This window comes from Giraffa tippelskirchi, chromosome 10 (genome assembly GCF_054371585.1).
Source record: "Giraffa tippelskirchi isolate mGirTip1 chromosome 10, T2T-mGirTip1v1.2.pri, whole genome shotgun sequence".
Lineage (NCBI taxonomy): Eukaryota > Metazoa > Chordata > Mammalia > Artiodactyla > Giraffidae > Giraffa > Giraffa tippelskirchi.
This window is the reverse complement of record NC_137284.1, coordinates 1,219,449-1,235,668: the sequence shown is the minus strand read 5'-3', so window position 1 is coordinate 1,235,668 and position 16,220 is coordinate 1,219,449. Positions and strand designations below refer to the sequence as shown.

General features: G+C 48.3%; 1 protein-coding gene and 1 long non-coding RNA gene across 2 annotated transcripts in view; both read right to left on the bottom strand.

Annotated features, from left to right (window-relative positions):
• The window catches only part of LOC145524432 (uncharacterized), an 87,723-nt gene that overhangs the window by 30,643 nt on the left and 40,860 nt on the right, over positions 1 to 16,220 (bottom strand). The window lies entirely within an intron of this gene.
• LOC145523854 (uncharacterized) lies at positions 2,332 to 5,597 on the bottom strand. Its single transcript, XM_081534963.1, has one exon. The coding sequence runs from the start codon at positions 5,595 to 5,597 to the stop codon at positions 4,623 to 4,625; it is 975 nt and encodes a 324-aa protein (XP_081391089.1). The 3' UTR covers positions 2,332 to 4,622.

The following is a 16,220-nucleotide window of genomic DNA, read 5'->3' as shown; positions in this document are numbered from 1 at the left end:
ATCCCTGGGTCGGGAAGATCCCCTGGAGAAGAGCGCGGCACCCCACTGCAGTATTCCTGCCTGGAGAATCCCACGGACAGAGGAGCCTGGAGGGCTGCAGTCCATGGGGTCGCAGAGTCCGACACCACCGAGTGACAGCTCAGCAGGATATGCCACGTGGGGTGGGGGAGGGGCCAACGTCAAAGCACCCTGTCAATGTTCCCGTTTATGTAACGTTCTCCACGTGGCAGAACTGCAGCGAGATTGCTCAGTGGTCGCCAGGGGTCAGGACCGTGGGAAAGGTGCCATCATTTGCAGATAAAACGAGGGAGTTTCCTTCGGGGGATGGTTGTGGCACTAGCTCTTTGAATCCTCACATGTGATGAAACTTCATTGAAATACACATTAAAAATGCCTATAGAAACTGGCCAAATCCAAACAAGGTCTGTGCCTGAGTAAACTGAATTGTGCCAATGTCGATACCCTATTTTTGACAACGTGTTGTGGTTAAGGGAGAGATTATAACTGAGCAGGGAGAGTGGTGGTCAGTGTTTCATGGGGGCAGAGCTTCTGTTCGGGAAGATGAAGTTTTGGAGGGGGAGGTGGTGTGCTTCCACAACAGTGTAAACGTACTCAATGCCCTTGAACTGCACACTTAAAATGGCTGAAGTGGCAAAGCTATGAATTTTTATTGTTTTAGTCGCTGTCATGTCTGACTCTTTGCAACCCCATGGACTGGGCCCCACCAGTCTCCTCTGCCCATGGTATTTCTCAGGCAAGAATACTGGAGTGGGCTGCCATTTCCTTCTCCAGGGGATCTTCTTGACCCCTGGATCAAACTCAAGTCTCTCGCTCCACGGGTGGGTTCTTTACCACTGAGCCACCAGGAAAGCCTCAAATGTATGTATATTTTACTACAAGAATGTTTTTAAATAGATTATTGTTGGGAGAGCTGGGTGAGGGAGACAGAGGAACTCTGAACTATCTTTACTACCTCTTGTGAATCCTGAACAATCACAAAATTAAGGCTCTTTTGTCTCCTGGTTTGGATGCTGGGTTACTTGGCCACCCTGCCTCTGACTGTCCGTCACTCCCAGGACTAACCAAAGCCACAGCCTCTGCTCAGCTGGACGCCCACTCCCATCATTCAGTCCCTTCATGTCCATCGCTCTCAGCCTATCCAAGTTGCAGAAGATGCCAATATTAGATTTGCTATTAGGAAAGTACACTCTGGAGATCAGACCAAGAGTACAGCTACACAAACTTTTGCTGAAGGAATCAGATGTGTGACTGATGGATCCACTCAACCATCTGAGCAAAATCCAGGAACAGAAATGGATTATCAGGGGATGGTTTGTGGAGGGCCTCCCTGACAAAGGAGCTTCGCTGGAGGCTCAGACTGTAAAGAACCTGCCTGCAGTGCAGGAGACCCAGGTTCAGTCCCTGGGTCGGGAAGATCCCCTGGAGAAAGGAATGGAAACCCACTCCAGTATTCTTGCCTGGAGAATCCCATGGACAGAGGAGCCTGGCGGGCTACAGTCCATGGGGTCACAAAGAGTCGGACATGACTGAGCAACTGACACCAGTGCCTGTGAGGCTCACTGACATACCTGGAAGACCGCAAGTGTTTTGTGAACGCTGTATCAGCCGAATTTTGTTATAGCAGCATGAATTTTGAGCCAACTGAGAGACAGCAGAGGACAGAGGGGTCTGGCGTCGGCAGTTCACGAGGTGGCCAAGAGTCAGACACTGAAAGTCAGGCACGTGCTCTCGTCCTGATTTCTATTTATGTTTCTTTCCTCAGGAACATTGTGATTTAAAAACAACAAAAGTGTCGCCTTTCACCTGGGAGCCATTTCTTCCCTGCACCCTGTTTTCCTCTGTAAACCATCAAGGCCCAGCTCCTCTGGGCTCTGGGGACCCCTGGGAACAGGGCAAGCTTCGTGTCCGTCTGCTCAGCACCCTTCCCATCCCAGGCTTCTACACCACCTGAAAGAACACTCACCTCACATCGATTTTCAACGGTCTCTTAGTTTTATGGAGATACTGATAAAGCCCAGGCCCTCCGCAGGTGTGGGAACGGAACGCCCCGCACCCCCAGGCTTCCGGCCACCAGGCGGCCACCTTGAGACCCCGAGCGAGCGCCCGCCTCGTCTCCTCCGGGGGTCCTGTCTCTCCATGTCCTCTGCCAGGGCCCTGTCCGTGGCCCCTCTGCGAGGCTTCGGGGTCGCCGGGTCGCCGTGTTCTCCTCTCTGCCGCCCCTGCTCCGCCCACACAGCAGGTCATGAACCCTGCGCCCTAAAGCCCGAGCGCTGCGGGGACTTCTCTCAGCTCTCCTCTTTTGTTTTAGGCTTTTTTTCTTTTTCGCCATTTTTTTTAATTGTAGGAAAATACACGTAACGTAAACCAGGCCATCTGAGCCATGTTAAGGGCAGAGTTCAGCGGCACTAAGCAGTCACACGGCTCTTCGACCATCAGCACCATCTCACCAAACCGAAGCTCTGTCTCCACTAAGCACTGACTCCGCAGCCTCTCCCCCCAGCCCCCAGCGTCCGGCCGTCTGCATCTATGAACTACAACTCTAGGGGCCTTGTATGAGAGGACTCAGAGAGGCTTTGCCCTTTTGTGACTGGACTATTCCACTAGCATGATGCCCTCAAGGCTCATCCACATCACAGCCTGTGTCGGAATCACCTTCCTTTTCAAGGCTGAGTAACACTCCACTGTGCGCACGGACCACATTGTGCGGCCCTTCATCCCTTCATCCGCTGGTGGACCTCTGGGCTGCTTCCGCATTTCAGCTGCCGTAAGGGATGCTGCTCTGAACGTGGCTGTGCAAATACCTGTTTGAGTTCCTGCTTTCGATTGTTTTGAGGTCACACCCAGAAGTTGAATACCTAGGTCATGTTTTCGTTCTATTTGAGGAACCTCAGATAGAGGGTCTTTCTACTCTTTCTAACACTTTCTAATTCATTCTATCCTGATGCCTTCTTTCTCAGGGGCCTCCGCGCTGTCTCCCTCAGCGTTTTACACCCCCACCCGGAGAGCTCGAGTTTCTGATTTCTCCACATCGCGGCCGGCGCCTGTCACTCCCTGCTTCTCTGCCAGTGGCACCCTATCAGGTGTGAGGGGTGCAGGCTTTTAGTTAAGGGCTGTGGACACTTGGGGGGCTCCCTCCTGACCCCCAGCCGTTTCTGGGGTACCTGGGGAGCCATCACACACGTCCCGAGGGATCTTCCTCAGATTCCCTTCCCCACCACACGGGAGGGTTGCTGCTCCCACGCACTGAGAGATCCCTGGGAAGAGCTGGCAGGTGGTTGCAGACCACAGGTCTGGGGCATCTCGGGATTCTAGTCTGCTGGACTCCTCTCGTCCATATTCAAGGCGTCCACCGTTGTGTCAACACAAGAGGTGGGAAAGAAAAAGGCCCAGAGCCAAGGGACATTGTGTGAAATTCCAGAATAATGGGGTCCAGGAAAAGATCCTGAAAGCTTCCAGCGAGAGAAATTGACAGACACAAAGGTGTCTAAATCCTCCGTGGCCGCAGAAAAAGCACCGTCATCTCTGTTTCGAAGGACACTGTTTGCCTGGAATCAGAGGTCTAGCCAAGCCACCGATCAGACTTGAAGTGAGAATTAGAATCTTTCTTCAGAAATGCAGATTTCCAAAAGGTGTAACCTCACTGCTTGCTTTCTCAAGAAATTACTGGTGAATGTGCTCCACCAAAACAAGGAGGCAAACCGAGAAAGAAAGGCAGGGTTCACTAACGGAACCAGACGGCAGGTGGCAGCAAAGGAAAGTCCAGGAGGACCAAGAGGGTCCCGGGATGGCAGGGAGCCTGGAGCAGGGATGGCGGACCCTGGGGGGTCAACTTCAAGGTGAAAACAGCTGCAATTAGAGAACGCGCATAAAGCCAGAAGGGATGCCAGGAGATTTACACTTTAGGTGCAGAAGGCGGGGATGAATTAGTGCACTGAGATTGCTGGGGAAAAGGCCCAGAAGTTTATGGGCTCAGCAGAGGGGCTTAGAGAAAGCAAAACCCTCATCTTTCATTGCTGAAATCCCACAGGACACCCAGTCAGAGGAAAAACAAACAAAAATGTTTGTTTGTTTAAGACTGAGGTTAATAGAAGAAACCAGCTGAAACAATCGACAGCGCTGCGGCAGCGATGCTGTTCTGGGTGACGTTGTGACTATGGGTGTGTGACTGAGACAAAGATAAACCTGTAAGGATGGAAGGGAGAGAGGGAGGGTGGCTGCACTGGGTCCACTAGACGTGAGGACGCTGTACAAGCCACAGCAGCAAGTGCGGGGATGGCTCACGGCTGGACAGACATTCAGGTACAACAGAAGGAAACTTCAGGGTTTTGAATAAAATAAACACAGAGGTTCCGGATGGGAGAACAGACCCAGACTCTGAACAAGCAGCTCCAGTCACCGCCGCTGACACAGGGATTCCTGTAAAGGGATCAGTGAACAACAGCAAAAGTGTGACACACTTATAAACCTTTTAATATCTATTATTAGTATAAGGCAAACAGATACTCCTGAGAATGTAGCATAATCAACACAAGGAAGTGAGCACGTGCCCAGCATCACACCTGACCCTGCACAGGTACATAAGGCTCCTGGCCCAGGAGGCCCTATACCTGAGCACCTGCCCTCTCTCTCCACCTGCTCCTCTGACTTACTCCACTCTCAACCCACCAGAACCATGGGCTGCTCTGGCTGTTCCGGAGGCTGTGGCTCCAGCTGTGGGGGCTGTGGCTCCAGCTGCTGTGTGCCCGTCTGCTGCTGCAAGCCCGTCTGCTGCTGCTCCAGCTGTGGCAAAGGGGGCTGTGGCTCCTGTGGGGGCTCCAAGGGAGGCTGTGGCTCTTGTGGGGGCTCCAAGGGGGGCTGTGGCTCCTGTGGGGGCTCCAAGGGGGGCTGTGGCTCTTGTGGCTGCTCCCAGTCCAGCTGCTGCAAACCCTGCTGCTCCCAGTCCAGCTGCTGCAAACCCTGTTGCTCCCAGTCCAGCTGCTGTGTCCCTGTTTGCTGCTCCCAGTCCAGCTGCTGCAAACCCTGTTGCTCCCAGTCCAGCTGCTGTGTCCCTGTTTGCTGCTCCCAGTCCAGCTGCTGCAAACCCTGCTGCTCCCAGTCCAGCTGCTGCAAACCCTGCTGCTCCCAGTCCAGCTGCTGCAAACCCTGCTGCTCCCAGTCCAGCTGCTGCAAACCCTGCTGCTCCCAGTCCAGCTGCTGCAAACCCTGCTGCTCCCAGTCCAGCTGCTGCAAACCCTGTTGCTCCCAGTCCAGCTGCTGTGTCCCTGTTTGCTGCTCCCAGTCCAGCTGCTGCAAACCCTGTTGCTCCCAGTCCAGCTGCTGTGTCCCTGTTTGCTGCTCCCAGTCCAGCTGCTGCAAACCCTGCTGTTCTCAGTCCAGCTGCTGTGTCCCCATTTGCTGCCAGTGCAAGATCTGAGGCTCTGACTGAAGACTTCAGGTGGCTCCTTTAAGGATGTGGGCTTCCCATTGAGTGCCTGTAGACATGTCCTGGAGCATCCCCCAAGAAGTTCCTGTCCAGGTGATAAACAGCTAGAGTCTCCTGGCTCCAGACTCCTCCCCTGCACCTGAGGGAAAGGCATGGAGCTTGCCCACACACATTCCCTGAAAGGGGATCCTGTGCCCCAGACACTTTTGTGCCTTCTACCCACACACCCTAATGCCTGAGCCAGACTCGCCCTGAAAATGGTTCACAGGTCAGGGAGGTGGCCAAAATTTCCATTTCTAATGATTCCATGGGAGGCACCAAACCTTTGTCTTCCTCTGTCTGCCAGGAGCTTTATGGCAGTCCCATAAACGTGTCTCCTATAACCCACCTGATTAAAACAAGAGCTGTAAGACCCACCATGGGTCTGAGTGCACCAATAAATAAATCCTCCGCCCACAGACCTTGGTCTCACTGTGGTTTTCCTTCCAGCCTGTCTTGCTAGCAAAATCGATCATGTTTCCCTCTCCTGATGCTTAATCGATCATGGCTCCCCAGGTCCTTCACTGCTGTCACCCCGGCGCCAGGCTCAGCAGTCATTCCAGAGACGTTAGGTAAATTAATGAATGGAAGAATCACTGAGCGCATGTGTGAGTGGGTTAAGAATTGATGGAGAACGAATAGAAGACTCTTATTAGTAGAGGCGGGATACCTGCTGAGTGAATGGGATTCAGGATTCAGGTTGTCCTTGCTGGCATCAGGGATGCGGCTCCTTCCCCAGAGAGGATGTGCTTGGAGGAGGAGGAGACATTTGCCCTCAATGCCCAGGAAAAGGTCTATTGGGTGGGCTGTGCGTCCACCCAGGCCCCAGAGCAGGGGTCAAGCCTGGAGAGAAGGAGGTGACTAAAACGAGCTGTGCTCCTGAGAAGTTGCAAAGATATAGATTGTCCTGTTTCGGAGACCAGTGTCGGCCTGGCTCGGCATGGAGCGAGGAGCTCTCTCCCCCCGCTGGGCTCGGAGTCAGTGAGAACCAACCACTCTCAGATCTCAGCAGGGGTGGGGCTGGAGGAGGAACGGAAGGGGACCCAGTGAAGGTCACCTGCCGAAAACCCCCAGCTGACACCACACCTGCTGTTGAGAGCCCGGACGCCTCCTGTCAGATCAGGAGCAAGCGAAGGGCATCCACGTGCCCCACATCTGCTCAGCATCACTCTGACGTCCTAGCCAGGGTAAGAAGCCAGAACAGGAGGCAACAGCTGTGGGCTTCCCTGGTGGCTCAGTGGCAGAGAATCCACCTGTCAATGCAGAGGACACGGGTTCGATCCCTGGTCTGGCAAGATCCCACATGCCTCGGAGCGACTCAGCCCGTGCACCAGGACTACAGGAGCCCAAGCACCCTAGGGCCTGTGCTCTACAACAAGAGAGGCCATTGCGATGAGAAGCCCATGCACCGCAACTCGAGAGAGCCCAATACAGCCAAAAATAGAATAAATAAACAGTAAAATTTTAAGAATAAATAATGAAAGAAACAATAGTCATCCACACTGGGAAGGAAAAAGTAAAACTGCCTCTATTCATAGAAGACAATATCTTGTGTATGGAAAATCCTAAGGACTACACACACACACACACACACACACACACACAATAATTAGAGCTAAGAAATGAATCCAGCAGGCTGCAGGATACATCAAATATACAGAATCGACTGTATGTATTTCTATATACCAGCAATGAGCTGTCAAAATTTAAATTAAGAAGACAGTATCATGGAAAATAACAAAATAACTGAATAAACTTAACAACTGAAGTGCAAAACTGCAAAACACCACTGCAAGAAGTTACAGAAGGCCAAAATAAATGGAAAGACACCCAGTGGTCATGTATCGGGAGACATAGTATTGTTAGAATGACAGTAATTCCAAAACTCTGCGCATTTAACACAATCCCTTTCAAAATCCCAAGTTGCTTTTTGCAGAAAGTGACAAGCTGACCCTAAAATTCATATGGAAATTCAAGGATCTGCAGATATTCAAAGCAATCTTGAAAAAGAAAATGTAACTTGGAGGACTCACGTTTCCCAATTTCCAATGTACTAGAAAGCGAAGGTAGGACTTCTCTGGTGGTACAGTGGGTAAGAATCCACCCGCCAATGCAGGAAACACGGCTCTGATCCTTGCTGCAGGAAGACCCCACAGCCTCGGAGCAACTCAGCCCCTGCCCCACAGCTCCTCAGCCCACCTGCTGCGACCACTGAAGCCCACGCACCTAGAGTCTGTGCTGCGACAAGAGAAGCCACCACAAAGAGACACCCAAGCACCACAAGGAAGCTGCTGCAGCCAGAGAGAGATCCAGTGCTGGACAAAGACACAACCCAGTGAAAAGATAGTAAAATAAATAAACTATGCATAAAAAGCTACAATAACAAAGCTGTGTGAAACTGCATAAGGGTAGACATAGATCCATGGAACAGAACTGAGTCTAGAGACAAATTCTCTAAATTGTGGGCAACTGATTCTCAACAAAGGTGCCAAAACCATTCAATGCAAAGTCTTTCCAATGAATAGTGCTGAGACAGGTAGTGACCACACGCAAAAGAATATAGTTGAACCTTTATCTTACATCAAATGCACAAAAAAGCAGCCTTGAAATGGATCAATGACCTAATCACAAAAGCCAAAGCTAGAAACTATAAAACTCTTAGAAGAAAAGATAAAGTCATTGTGATCTTAGATTAGATAATGAACATTAGATATGACAGCAAAAACATAAGCAAAAAAATAAAAATTACATAAATCAGACTGCATCAAAATAAAAAGATTTTGTGCCTCAAAGGACACTAGTCAAAAGGTGAAAAGACAATGTACAGAATGGGAGAAAATCAGATATTTGACAATTGGCTTATATCCAGAATATAGAAAGAACTCTTAGTACCCAAAAATGAAGATAAACAACCCAATGAAAAACGTAGCAAAAGTTGATGCCTCTAGCTCCATTCTTCTTTCTCAAGATTGCTTTGGCTATTCAGGGTCTTTTGGGTTTCCATATGAATTGTGAAATTTTTTGTTCTAGTTCTGTGAAAAATGCCATTGGTAATTTGGTAGGGATCGCATTGAATCTGTAGATTGCATTTGGTAGTATAGTTATTTTCACAATATTGATTCTTCCTACCCAGCAACATGGAATATCTCTCCATCTGTTTATATCATCTTTGATTTCTTTCTTTAGTGTCTTATAATTTTCTGTGTACAGTTCTTTTGTCTCCTTAGGTAAGTTTATTCCTAGATATTTAATTATTTTTGTTGCAATGGTGAATGGGATTGATTCCTTAAATTCTCTTTCTGACTTTTCATTGTTAGTATATAGAAATGCAAGTGATTTCTGTGTACTGATTTTGTATTCTGCAACTTTGCTAAATTCACTGATTAGCTCTAGTAATTTTCTGATACTATCTTTAGGGTTTTCTATGTACAGTATGATCCAGCAGTTCCACTCCTAGGCATATATCCCGAGGAAACCAAAATTGAAAAAGACACACGTATCCCATTGTTCACTGCAGCACTATTTACAACAGCTAGAACATGGAAGCAACCTAGATGTCCATGGACTGCTGCTGCTGCTGCTAAGTCGCTTCAGTTGTGTCCGACTCTGTGTGACCCCAGAGATGGCAGCCCACCAGGCTCCGCCGTCCCTGGGATTCTCCAGGCAAGAACACTGGAGTGGGTTGCCATTTCCTTCTCCAAGGCGTGAAAGTGAAAAGTGAAAGTGAAGTCGCTCAGTCGTATCTGACTCCCATGGGCTGCAGCCCACCAGGCTCCTCCATCCGTGGGATTTACCAGGCAAGAGTACTGGAGTGGGGTGCCATTGCCTTCTCCAGATGTCCATGGACAGATGAATGGATAAAGAAGCTGTGATATACACAATGGACTATTACTCATCCATAAAAAGGAATGCATTTGAGTCAGTTCTGAGGAGGTGGATGAACGTAGAATCTATTATACAGAGTGAAGTGAGTCAGAAAGAAAAAGATAAATATTGGATTCTAACGCATATACATGGAATCTAGAAAAATAGTACTGAAGAATTTATTTACGGAGCAGCAATGGAGAAACAGACTTAGAGAACAGACTTACGGACATGGGCAGAGGGGAGGAGAGGGTGAGATATATGGAGAGAGTAACATGGAAGCTTACATTACCGTGTGTAAAATAGAGAGCCAAGAGGAATTTGCTGATTGGCTCAGGAAACTCAAACAGGGGCTCTGTATCAACCTAGAGGGGTGGGGTGGGGTTGGGAGGGAGGTGGGAGGGAGGTTCAAAAGGGAGGGGATAGATGTACACCTATGGCTGATTCATGTTGAGGTTTGACAGAAAGCAACAAAATTCTGTAAAGCAGTTATCCTTCAATAAAAAAAATAAGTTAAAAATAAAAAAGAAATATAATGGGAGCCAAATTTGGAATTTAAAATTTTCTAGTAGTACCAATAAAAAAGTGAAACAAAACAGAGAAATCTACTTTAAATTGTAGTTTCTTTATATCAATATATCTAGAATATTATAATTTCAACATACATTCATAATAAAATAATTAATAAAAAAAAACTTAGCAAAGGATCTGAATGGATGTTTCTCCAAAGAAGACACACAAATGACAAAGAAGTATATGAAAAGATGCTCAACGTCAATAGTCATCAGGAAAACACAAATCAAAACCGCACTGAGATATCACCCCATATCCTCTAGGGTGTATATAATCAGAAAGACAAACAGTAATAATGTTGGTGAGCACTGGAGACACTGAACTCCTGTGCATTGCTGACTGAAATAGTAAATGGTGCAATTACTCCGAAAAACAGCTTGGCAGCTCACCAAATGTTAAATATAGAATTGCCACATGCTCTAGAAATTCCACTGCTAGGTATATGCCCAAGAGAGTGGAGAACACGTCACACAAACATCTGTGCAATGATGCTCATAGCAGCATTATTCATAACAGCCAAAACATGGAAATACACAAATGTCCGTCAGCTGATGAACGGGTAAACAAAACGCGGTCCACGAACTCCACGCACTAAAGGAGGGTTACGTCTTAGTGTGCTTGCTCAGTGTTTCACGGATGTGAACCATTCCCGACTAGCGTGTAGGGAGCTTGGACAGGGCCATTCCCCGGCACACAACAAGGAAAAACGCTGAACAAACTGAAAATCCACACTTCTTCTTAGATCCATCAAAGACCCGAGGTCACAGGGCAAGGTGCAGCCCCGAAAAATTGGAGGGAGACGGGCAGAGAAGCAGAAACATCCACGGGAGCCCAGCTGGAGGCTCAGTGCAGACCAGTCCGTGAGTTAAAACTCCAGGGGGACCGAGTCAGAGGGGGTCCCCACGCTCTGATGAGTTCTACCTCCAGAAAACCCACTAGTTCTCACAGCGGAGACTGGAGAAAAACCCCTTCGTGCTTTTGGCAGGGGCAGGGGCAAGGGGGCATTCTGAAATCCGCAGAGCACTCTTGACAAGATCCGCTCTCTTTCGAAGCTGAGTCATAGCTCTCTCTTGGTAAATGTCACATTGCACTTGAAAATATGTGGGTTATTTTCAAAAATCTTTTGATACTGATCTCTAATGTAATTCCACAGTAACAAGAGAACAGACTCTGTGTGATCTCAGTGCCTTTAGGTCATGAAGTTTCTGCACCTTGTTTTATGTCCCTGGATATGCTCCAGTGTCTCCTAGTTTATAGTCTGTGGGAACTTGAATAGAATTTGTATCCTACGGTTATGTGAAAATTGTTTAAATATTAATTACGTCAAATTGGTACATAACACTTTCTGGGTCTACTATATACTTCTACTTCTCTGTACATCCGTTCCATTAATTTCTGAGAGTTTGATATTGAAACTCCAACTAAAAACCTTAGTTGAAACAAATAATTGTTATGTATAGTGGAAGTATATGTACTTTGTTCTGTATTTTCCAAATCACTTGTAAATGTGTTATCGCATTGTCATAATTTAAAAAATAAAAAAGAAAGATAAAAAAAAGATCTGCCGTCACGATAAATTACTTTACCAAGCCCAATCTGCAGGGGTTTCATCAGAGCTCCTGACCTGGGGGGAAGGAAGCCCCCAACTCCAGCCCCTCCAGCACTCCTGACCCAGCAAGGGGAGAGGAGGGGCTGAGAACACCGGACAGGTCACCAAGCCCAGGAAACAGACACTGTCCCCCACACACCTAACCTGCACGTCCCTGAAGGCCTGCTTGCCGCAGTTCCCGTCACCCGTGGATACATCGCGTCCAGCTTTGAACAAGAAATCACAGGGCGTCCTCAGAAGTGAGAGCGCTGCTGGAAGACACAGCCAGCATCAGAGCCCGACTCAGACACGGCCGGGGGGCTGGGATTCTCAGGCTAGGAGACCACTGTGCGTTACAGGCTCTAAGAGGACACTCGGGGCCAGCGGGGTACAGGGGGTTATATGTGATTAGAATGCATATATAATTATATATGCAAATGATATATTATATATATATTATACACATAATAGATATTATATATAATAAATATATATAACTATATATGCAAATGATATATTATATATATTATACATATAATAGATATTATATATAAAAATATATAACTATATTTTTATATATAATTATAATTATATCATTTTAATATATAGTATACATATTATATAATATATTATAAATATTATATATTATAATATATTTTTATATATTTATATGTATTATAATATAAATATATTATATACTATCTATTATATATATTATATTATATATAATACATGATATATATTTAATATATAATATAAAAATAAAATATATAAAAATATTAATATATATTATAAATTTTATATTTATATTTATATTTATAATACAACATATAAAATATATTTATATATAATAAATATTATTTTTATTATTTTTATTTATGTATTATATATTATATTAATATATATACTTTTAATATAATATATATAATAATTATACATAATATATAATAATATAATCAAGAATATATAATAAATATATGCCAAAGCCTTTGACTGTGTGGATCACAATAAACTGTGGAAAATTCTGAAAGAGATGGGAATACCAGACCATCTGACCTGTCTCTTGAGAAACCTGTATGCAGGTCAGGAAGCAACAGTTAGAACTGGACATGGAACAACAGACTGGTTCCAAATAGGAAAAGGAGTACGTCAAGGCTGTATATTGTCACCCTGCTTATTTAACTTATATGCAGAGTACATCATGAGTAAAGCTGCGCTGGAAGAAACACAAGCTGGAATCAAGATTGCCGGGAGAAATATCAATAACCTCAGATATGCGGATGACACCACCCTTATGGCAGAAAGTGAAGAAGAACTAAAGAGCCTCTTGATGAAAGTGAAAGAGGAGAGTGAAAAAGTTGGCTTGAAGCTCAACATTCAGAAAACTAAGATCATGGCATCTGGTCCCATCACTTCATGGGAAATAGATGGGGAAACAGTGGAAACAGTGTCAGACTTTATTTTTTGGGGCTCCAAAATCACTGCTGATGGTGATTGCAGCCATGAAATTAAAAGATGCTTACTCCTTGGAAGGAAGGTTATGGCCAACGTAGATAGCATATTTAAAAGCAGAGACATTACTTTGCCAACAAAAGTCCGTCTAGTCAAGGCTATGGTTTTTCCAGTGGTCATGTATGGATGTGAGAGTTGGATGGTGAAGAAAGCTGAGCGCTGAAGAATTGATGCTTTTGAACTGTGGTGTTGGAGAAGACTCTTGAGAGTCCCTTGGACTGCAAGGAGATCCAGTCAGTCCATCCTAAAGGAGATCAATCCTGGGTGTTCATTGGAAGGACTGATGTTGAAGCTGAAACTCCAATACTTTGGCCATCTCATGCGAAGGGTTGACTCATTGGAAAAGACCCTGATGCTGGGTAGGATTGGGGGCGGGAGGAGAAGGGGACGACAGAGGATGAGATGGTGGGATGGCATCACTGACTCGATGGACATGGGTTTGGGTAGACCCCGGGAGTTGGTGATGGACAGAGAGGCCTGGCGTGCTGCAGTTCATGGGGTCGCAAAGAGTCGGACACGACTGAGGGACTGAACTGAACTGATATATATTATATAGATATAATACTATATATTATATAATATAATAGATATTAATGTTAATAAATATAATGATTTATTATTAATATTCATATTTAATATAATATAGTATATATTATAATAAGTATAACACAAATAAATATCAATATCAAAATGTAAATAGCAATAGCGCCTTGCACACCAGCAACAAAGAGCCAGCGCAGCCAGAAATAAATAGACAAGTGTAATAAACACAAACCTTGAAGCAACCGAAAGCCTGCAGGCAGCAGACGCGGCCCCCCCACGGTCCCGGCGCGCCGAGCGGGGCTGCCGTGCAGGAAAGGCCGCGGCGGACCACGCGGGGGCGCCTCCCTGCGAGGGCCCCGAGGCCGTGGGGACGCAGGGCCGCCCGCCCGCCGAGCACCCCGAGGCCGAGGGGACGCAGAGCCGCCCGCCCGCCGAGCGCCCCGAGGCCGTGGGGACGCAGGGCCGCAAGCCCGCCGAGCGCCCCGAGGCCGTGGGGACGCAGAGCCGCCCGCCGCAGCCTCCTTCCCCGCCTCCGCGCTGGACGACCGGCTGCGCCTGCCTCCAGCGCCCACGGCCTCACGCTCCGCGGGGCTCCAGGCCTTCGCTCCAGGGGACCAGCCGGCAGCCACGGAGCTGGTGCGGAGGCAGCCGCTGGCCAGTCCCGGCCCCTCAGGCCCAGAATCGGCACCGAGGGCTTGTACTGACTGCAGTGACTCATCCTGATTACCCACGAGAAACCGAACCGCCGGTGCACAAGAGAAGTAAGGAAGACGACAGTCATCCCTCACGGCGGCAGATAACTGGCTCCTGGACCCCACGGGCGCCAGAATCCAAGGGTGCGCAAGTCTCTCGTGGGAAACAGCGTTGTTGCGGTGCTGTTGTTTAGTCACTAAGTCGTGTCCGACTCTTTGCAGCCCTGTGGACTGTAGCCCACCAGGTTCCTCTTTCCATGGGATTTCCCCGCGAAGAATACTGAAGCGGGCTGCAATTTCTTCCTCCAGGGATGCAACCCACATCTCCCGCATTGGCAGGGGGAGTCTTCTCTGCTGAGCCAGCAGGGAAGCCCATAAAGCAGCATAGTATTTTCATTTGACTATGCACACATCCTCCACTGCACTTGAATTCATCTCTAGACAACTTGTGATACCTAATACAAAGTAAATGCTACATAAATAGTTGTACACACAGTGTAAATCCTATGTACACTGTTGCCAGCAGGGCAAATTCACGTTTGGCTTTTTGGAGACTTCTGGACTTTTTCCGGAATATTTGCAATCCCCAGTTGGTTGACCCGTGGCGGGCTGTCTGTCTGGATATAGGAGATCCCTTGAGGCATGGTCAGCATGACCAGGCCTGGGACTCAAGTCCCTGGAAAACTGCAACAACTCAACTCAGGCAGAACCACGACCAGGGTTGCAGGTGACACATGCTCTGAATCCCTGAGATTAACAGGAAGGACGTTCCCCACTGCCGCCTGCAGTGGCCTCCTGCCTGGCGCCCTCTCCATGCCCTGAGGCCGCCTCTTGGGAGCCCGATTGGCACCGTCAAGACTTCACAGCCCAGATGTGGTCAGGCGCCGTGCCAGGGTGATGACCAGTGGGGCCCTGAGGCTCGACTTCTGTCTCCACAAACAAGGAACACAAGCCCATCAGGTGACGAAGCCATGTGCTGGGAACACGTCGGACACAGCAGGAGGGTTTCTTACAAACACCACAATGTGTGCACAACTAGAGCTGTTTTAAACACTCAGAATTTTTCTGCTGGAAAGTGGTGCAAACAGGAACCAGGAAGTGACCATGTGCTCAGCATCTCACCTGACCCCTGCAGATATATAGAGGCTCCTGGCCCAGGAGACTCCACACCTGAGCACCTTCTCTCTCTCCACCTGCTCCTCTGACCTACTCCACCCTCAACCCACCAGAACCATGGGCTGCTCTGGCTGTTCCGGAGGCTGTGGCTCCAGCTGTGGGGGCTGCGGCTCCAGCTGTGGAGGCTGTGGCTCCAGCTGTGGGGGCTGCGGCTCCAGCTGTGGGGGCTGCGGCTCCAGCTGTGGAGGCTGTGGCTCCAGCTGTGGGGGCTGTGGCTCCAGCTGTGGGGGCTGTGGCTCCAGCTGCTGTGTGCCCGTCTGCTGCTGCAAGCCCGTCTGCTGCTGTGTGCCCGTCTGCTCCTGCTCCAGCTGTGGCAAAGGGGGCTGTGGCTCCTGTGGGGGCTCTAAGGGGGGCTGTGGCTCCTGTGGCTGTTCCCAGTCCAGCTGCTGTGTCCCTGTTTGCTGTTCCCAGTCGAGCTGCTGCAAACCCTGCTGTTCCCAGTCGAGCTGCTGCAAACCCTGCTGCTCCCAGTCCAGCTGCTGCAAACCCTGTTGCTCCCAGTCCAGCTGCTGCAAACCCTGCTGCTCCCAGTCCAGCTGCTGTGTCCCCGTTTGCTGCCAGTGCAAGATCTGAGATGTTGACCTCAGACCTCAAGTGGTTCCAGGCAGTCCCAGCTCCCTGACTGTGAGCAGTGACACATCCAGACCCCCAGGGTACACTCCTCAGCCCATCCTCTCCAGGGTAGTGAAGTCTGAACCTTCAGGACCAGAGATCCTGTTCCACACTTCCTGATGGAGAAGGGAGTCCCCTTGTACTGCTTGAGCCATCTGAGGATTCGCTGCCACTTTCA

Bases quoted from the DNA above. Each gene is read 5' to 3' on its own strand.
- LOC145523854 (XM_081534963.1), bottom strand. From the start codon at position 5,597: ATGCCTTTCCCTCAGGTGCAGGGGAGGAGTCTGGAGCCAGGAGACTCT.